This window comes from Solanum dulcamara, chromosome 10 (assembly GCF_947179165.1).
Source record: "Solanum dulcamara chromosome 10, daSolDulc1.2, whole genome shotgun sequence".
NCBI classification, from domain to species: domain Eukaryota; kingdom Viridiplantae; phylum Streptophyta; class Magnoliopsida; order Solanales; family Solanaceae; genus Solanum; species Solanum dulcamara.
This window is the reverse complement of record NC_077246.1, coordinates 16,971,212-16,978,746: the sequence shown is the minus strand read 5'-3', so window position 1 is coordinate 16,978,746 and position 7,535 is coordinate 16,971,212. Positions and strand designations below refer to the sequence as shown.

Genomic DNA, 7,535 nt, shown 5'->3' with positions numbered 1-7,535 from the left:
ATAAGCATTTATGTAACTTAAACATCAAATCATCATTCAATGGAATAACTCAGCCGGTCACTTAATTTTCTCCTTCAGATTTGTGGAGTGCAGACGAGACCTTGCACACCTTTGCATAAGAAGCAATGCTTGTACCTTGGGATGTACTCCTTCCCTTATATCGTGAAACACATTGTTTCTAAACATCTTCTTTGTATAACATGCAAAAACTAGAAGTGAGGTATCTCAATTTGTTAATAGCTTTATGAGCAAGAAAGTCCACGAAAAAAGAAGTAAAGTGTGAGAAATGGAATTGTAATGGTTAAACTACCGTTCATCCTTTTGATGAAAAATGACAAAAGAAAAAGAGAATATATCCATTACTTCCTTTTAACTCCACCATTTCACGCCATGGAACATTATCTATACTTGTTTCCTTGATAATTTATATATATACTTACAAGTAATTATTATACACTCAAAAAAAATAAAAATATGATGGAAATATCACCACCATTTTGCTCTATGATATTGTTAGTCATTTTATTGTTTCTATCGTTATTTTCGTTTTCAAATATTCATGCTCATCGTTGTAGCGAAAGATTCTTGTCTGAGGCAAAGCATAGAAATCTACTTAACATAACATTTTCCAAGCGATATAAAGAAGGCAATGGAGTTGAAGTAGCCATGTATCTACACGAAAAATCTCGAAGGCTTGACATAATGATGGGAGCTAAGTTAGAAGAAGAAACAGGATGGCTAGCCTGGGGTTTGAACCCTGGACCAGAAGCTAGAATGGTTGGGACACAAGCTCTCATAGGTATAAAGTCCAAGAATGGAGAGTTACTAAAGGATACATACAACATCACTAGCTATACCAAAAAAGGCTGTCAACTATTGCCTTCTCCTATTGACTTAAACATAAGCAATTTCAATTTCCTTTACATTAGTACGCTTGAATATCATGTCATACAAGCAACTGTTATTCTTCCAATGAAATATGATGTATCAAGGTTAAATCAAGTGTGGCAAGTTGGAATTAATGTGGCAGTAGGGAAGGAACCAAAGATGCATCCGAAAGGCCTCATGAATTATGATAGCACTGAAACAATTAACTTGAGGACAGGTAAAGGTCGAGGCAATAGAGTTCATAAATCTAGCCAAGTTAGACAAGTAAGTCAAGCCTCTATTACTTTCGAAAAACGATAGATAATTTCTTTTAAGAAATTTGTTGATTGTTAATTAAAAATTTATATGATGTATTAAAATACTTTTTAATCATATTGTCTTAAATATGTTACATGGAATGTTTGGCATTAAAAAAAAAATCAAATTAGAAAGAAAAAAATACATTTTTTTTACAAACTAAAAAGAAAAGTAAAACAAATAAATTCTATCTTTTTCATGAAATTCTTCTAACTAACTACACTACACTACGGAGTTCGGTGGTAGGAAGAAAAATGTCTTTTTGGAAAATAAATGAATTTCTTATATATTTTTTTTATGTAGGTATATAAGTAAAAAATATTATCATAAAAAATTATAAATAATCTAAATAAATACTATTAGAGATGAGGGTGAGGGATAGGGGTGATGGGAGCTATGGGTTAGGGATGAAGATGTGGTGTGTTAGAGAACACAATCAGTATGAAATACTAGTTTTGAAACTTTTTTCCTAGTTCCATTAGGAAAGTCATTTTCCTTATTTTTAAGCGACCTGTTTTCCTAAAAAAAATATTACCAACCGAACATGATGGAAAATATTTTATGAAAGATGTTCTCGTACAACCAAACACCCCCTAACTACTCGTTAGGAATGCAAGATGCGGAATGGCAATCTCTAGAAACAAAATGCAAGATTATTTTATTCCACATATGAATGATGGTATAAATAATAACAATTTCATAATTTATATTAAATGATGGGATTAACTATATCTTATATAGAAGATGAAATAGTTAATCTCATTAGATATTCTTATTTATCTCATCCCACACATCATACGAGCCCTAAGAAATGTTTGTTCACTTTGTTAAAGAAAATTATGATGGCTTCTTGGTGTTTCACAAAAAGTGGACTCTTTGGGTCCATTTTTGCCAGACTAAAAAAAAGCTTCACACAACTAATATCAATTATATATGTGCAGGTTCATGGGATATTAAATATTATTGGGTGGGGTACGTTGCTTCCTATTGGTGTGATTATAGCAAGGAATTTCAGAGAGTTTCCATTACCTTGGTTGGCTTGGAAAAAATATCATATTTCATGCCAGATACTTGGATACCTTGTGGGATCAACAGGCTGGGCTGTTGGAATATGGCTTGGCAAAGCATCCAAATATTACTCCTTTCCCAAACATGGAACTTTTGGCATCTTCATCTTCACTTTTGCCACCATACAAGTAACACACATATACTTTCTCGGTTTCAATTTATTTGTCTGATTATAATCTGATATGAAATTTAGGAAAGTAAAAAAACTTTTAAATAATGAGACTTAAATTAAAGTTACGTAGAATATACCAAAATGTCATATAATCTTATGGTTATTGGACATGTCAGATATAAAGTTAGAATTAAATAACTGTCAAAAAAGGAATAAAAATATCTATTTTCTTTTTAAATAAATTAAAAAAAAAGACAAACTAATTGAAATGGAGGACTGATAACACGTAGTTTGGTCCTTTTTAGCCTTCACAGGCGTTTTTTTTTTGGGAAACTTACATAAATATACTATATTAAAAAAATATTTATCATTTATAGCAATAATATTTTTTCACTGAACACTTATAATACATTATAATACAGTTTTAATACAATTTTAATACATATTAGCGAGAATAATTTATAAAACTCATATAATACAAGTTTATTCATTGATAATATATTTATCACACACTTTAATACACTTATAATACATTGTGTCAATTTCTTACCAAACAAGTATAATATATTTTAAAATACTTATAATACATTTATATTGCATGCATAATTCACTTTTAATAAATGACAGATATATCATAATATTGATATGTATTGCTATAGATAATAATAAATAAAAAGTATCGCTTAAATCAGTAATTATTTATTAAAAAGTGTTCTCCCGATAATTTTTTCATTTTGTTAATCTTAAATAAATCAAATGTGTGTTTTTAGCCTCTTTACATAGCAAATAAATTGTAAAGTAATATTTTAATATTAACTTAACACAATATTATTATATAATTGTTTCTACAGTAATAACCTATTCTCTTGGCGAAAATTCACAAGTAGAACAGGATGAAAAGTGCACATGTCAATTGATAAAAGGCTGATGTGCTTACTATGATATATCACAAAAGACAAAATAAATAATTTCATCAATATTTCAGGGATTAAAACAACAAAATTACCTTTTATATTTAGATACTATTATGTGCATTAGAAGTATGAAAAGTTTTACACATAAGTTGTGTTGCAAGGAAAAATTATCATCTTCTATTTCCCTATGCTTATTCGTCAAAAATAAATAGTAATACACAAGGGAGTGGGAAATCGTAACATTTTATGATCTAAATTACATACTAACATATATGTGTATTAAATACTTTTGCATATTGACACCATGAAAAAATTGTTAGTATATTTTAATCAGTCATAGCAGGTTATTTATAAATTTTTCCAGTCTCAATTTATGTGATTTAGTTTAATTGAACACAAAATTTTATAAATATGAAAAAAACTTTGCAACGTCCCAAAATTATACTCAAAATAAACAAATTTTTAAATCGAAAAGTATACTTTTGTAGAATTAATTCTTTTCAACTTAGTTGAAGCGAACATGAGTAAAATGTTGTCATCATTAAATATTTGTCAACATGTGCATAGTGACATATTGTTGTTGGCCACCCTTAATCAACCTGATGATGAAAAAAGACTTGTAGAAACCTCTAAATCTTACTCTTTAATCATTTTTTTGTCCCAAAATTATAACTTTACTTAAACATAAATCAATATAAAGAGTTTTATACAAGTATATAACATCATATATTTGTGAATGCAGATGCTGTTTTTCAAATTTAAACCAGGCGATCGCGATGAATTTCGTATGTATAGGAACATGTTCCATCATGTTGTTGGATATTCATTACTCGTTGTGAGTTGTATCAACATATTGAAAGGGATAAAGATAATGCATCTTGACAACACATACTGGCTACCGGCTTATTTCGGAATAGTTGGTTGTCTGGCATTCATCTTTCTTGTCTTTGAAATTGTTTCTTGGTTCAAATTTTTATCTGATAAGTTTGGTCTTTGGATCTTATGTGCCAAGTACATACAAAATGAGGAAGCAAATAATACGAAAAAAGCTTCAAGAGAAGATGGCAAAGTTCAGCATAGTGATACAATAACAGACACCGATACAAGGAAGTAATTGCTAATCTATTTTTTTTGTCCAATTAATTGTAAGTTTGTGTTTGGAATTTTTTTACATTTTTGTGTGGTAGAATATCAAGGCGTATTTAGGATTTATGGAGGATTATGCATTGGCGCGTACTATTACCGCTTGATTTTTATAAATAAATTATTATTCAATATTCGATATTCATTTGAGGCCTGATTAATTTAATCGAATATGTCGTTTAATTTGATTCTAATATCATGATTACAATAACTTGACGAATAAACTACAATTAATATTATTTTCACGTGAGATAAACGTTGTTCCATTTGCAACTATATTTTTAGTAGTTTTCCACTTGAAAAACATCATTATTTATAATTACAAATACCTTAGTTCTTTGCTGCAAAACTAAATCATTACTAATCGATGGAGAATAGTTAGAATTTTAAACTCCAAGAATGACTCAAAAAGGAAAAGGGCAAAAAAAAAAAAAAAGAGAAGACAAAAAAAAGTTAATTAAAAATAGCTCAAAGAGCTTAAGTGGGAAAAAAAAAGAACAAAAGGGAAAAAATATAAAAGAAGAAAAAGAAATAAGTCAAAAAACAAATAACGCATTTGCTAATTGTTATGTGAAGCTATTTTATTTCTTGACAAGTAGACATTTGCTCATTTTAAGCATAAAACAAATAAGGCAGTATTGTTAAATTCAATATTTTTTCTTCCCTAATTAAAATGCTTAGCTAGAAACGTAAAAAGAAATAAAAAATTTAAAAGGTATCCAAAATTTGCGATTAGATAATGCTAACAAAATTGGCATTACGGAGAATTCAATTGCAACGTCGTAAAACCTTGTTTTGACTATGTTTTTAATTTAAAATAGACTATTTTCCAAAGCTTTAATTATTTTATCAAATATTCAATTGTAAAATATTAACAATCATTGTAAATAAAAATTGTCTATATTACTACCTAGTATAAGCGGCTAAAAGCATAAATGTCATTGTCGACATGTGTGTTTTGTGGCATTGAAATTACATTATAGGTCATTTGGGTCATTTAAATATTAAAGTATTAAATAATTTTTAAATAATTTATATATTTAAAAATTAGGTAAAATATAGTATAAAGCACAATAATTAATAGCTTAAAATATTTTTAAAAATTATATTATAAAAAAATTATGGTCAAATAAAAATTTACATGACTCTTTATATTTTATTCGTGCTACATAAATTGAGACAAAGAGAGTAAAAATATTTTCAATAATTATAAAAAAAATTCAAAATTTTTGAAATTCTATCAGTGTAACATAAATTGGGACAAAGGAAGTAACATATATTATTTGAAATGACTAAAAAGTACTAGAAATCACAATAATTAAAAACTTAAAAATTTAAATGACATAAAAAATTCTATTGAATCTCAAAATTTATCAGTGTCATATAAATTGAAATAGAGGGAGTAACATATTTTATTTGAAAATGACGTAAAAAGTATTATAAATCATAATAATTGACAACTTAAAATATTTAAATGACATATAAAATTTGGTTGACTCTTAAAATTCTATCAGTACAACATATATTGAGACAAAAGGAATAACATATATTATCTAAAAATTATGTAAAAAGTATTATAAATTAATTAATAATTTAAAATATTTACAAATCATAATTTTTTTAGTAGAATCTCCAAATTTCATTTGTGTCACATAAATTGACACAAAGTGAGTAACATATATTGGGCCCGTGCTGGCACAGTGTCACAACCCAGCTCCGTAGGCCGTGATTGGTGCCCGATTTGAGCACCCATACATACCCTTAGCCCTACTGAGTATGTTAGAAGAATAAACAAATGAGGAAATCAAAAGAGATCGCTATAGATCACACAAAAATAGAGGTAGCATACGAAAGCCGTTAAGGACGTCACTGAACACAAGCTCAAAACATATATACATAACCCACATCACAAGTCTACAGATCTCGACAGAACGATAGTCTAGTCATATGACGGGACAGGGCCCCGTCGTACCCTGAACCAACATGTACAAACATATAGCAGAAAAGTTAGTACCAAAATAGGGCTCTGGACAAAGGAGCCAACCAACAGGGTGGATGTCCTAAATGAGCGGATCAACAAATCGAGCGTCTATATCTGCGGGCATGTAACGCATCCCCCTCGAAGATAGGGGGGTCAGTACAGAAAATGTACTGAATATGTAAAGGACAGACTGTAATAAGTAAAGTCATTACTAGAACAGAATGTGCAAAAATGAGCAAAATATCCAGAATATTATAATGTTTATCATAAACACAGATAGTGCATGAAGAAAAACATATGCCATATCCGACCTCATTATGAGACTCGGTGAATAAAACATGGTCGCCACTCCGTCACTAGCGCCACAGCACAACATACATCCAGAGTAGGGAATATCTCTGTAACAAATCATATCATATTAGGTGGTCATATCAGATCATATCATATCATGTGTGTACATGGCACATCACAACTCTACAAATCCCATGTACAGGTCATACCTGCCCCCCTCACGTCGGGGCACGACAAATAATGCAGAGAGGTACGGAAGATAACAAAACTAGCCCGAGCTCAGTCAAAGAAGCATTGATGCATCCACGAGTGGAGTAGTGAGAACTATATGCAATTTAAATCATATTTGAGACTCGATGAAATAATCAAAATGAGCTATCGTTCAAAGTCAAGACAAGAGTCATATCAAGTACCTTTTTAAAGTCGCTATGGATTATATCAAAATAGAACTTCTGGAATCATATACTCGTATCCAAGCGTAATAAAATATCTTTTGGAAATCAAGAAATTGGCCATCCTAGTGGCTCTAGGAATAGGAACTTCCTTGGAATCATATAAAATTCATATATTTATTTCATAAAGACCATGCCAAAAGAAAGATTAGCTTTTCATACTTATGTCAAAACATGCCAAGAGAAAGAATAAGCTTTACATACTTATGCCAAAAATGTGCCAAAAGGAGGAAATGTTATCTTCACATACCTCTTACGGATTACTCTTAACACGTTCGCCTCGTCGTCTCTTGAACCTATTTAACATAAAAGTAATTCTAAGTTTAGTGACCTTCGACTTTCCATCTTGTAATTCTACCACCAATTACCCATACGAACCAATTCCTTAT

The 7,535-nt window shown here is 29.7% G+C and overlaps 1 protein-coding gene across 1 annotated transcript; it reads left to right on the top strand.

Moving 5' to 3' along the window:
* Positions 1–474: 474 nt before the first annotated feature.
* On the top strand, positions 475–4,567 carry LOC129870700 (cytochrome b561 and DOMON domain-containing protein At4g12980-like). The gene is made up of 3 exons (XM_055945544.1): positions 475–1,152; positions 2,127–2,381; positions 4,022–4,567. The coding sequence occupies exons 1-3, from the start codon at positions 475–477 to the stop codon at positions 4,391–4,393; spliced, it is 1,305 nt and encodes a 434-aa protein (XP_055801519.1). The 3' UTR covers positions 4,394–4,567.
* Positions 4,568–7,535: the final 2,968 nt, after the last annotated feature.

What these genes read in the sequence shown, in the direction of transcription:
- LOC129870700 (XM_055945544.1), top strand. Translation starts at nt 475, where the DNA reads ATGATGGAAATATCACCACCATTTTGCTCTATGATATTGTTAGTCATT. An exon ending in AATCTAGCCAAGTTAGACAA is followed by an intron (nt 1,153 to 2,126) that starts GTAAGTCAAGCC and finishes ATATATGTGCAG; the next exon opens with GTTCATGGGATATTAAATAT. An exon ending in TCACTTTTGCCACCATACAA is followed by an intron (nt 2,382 to 4,021) that starts GTAACACACATA and finishes TTGTGAATGCAG; the next exon opens with ATGCTGTTTTTCAAATTTAA.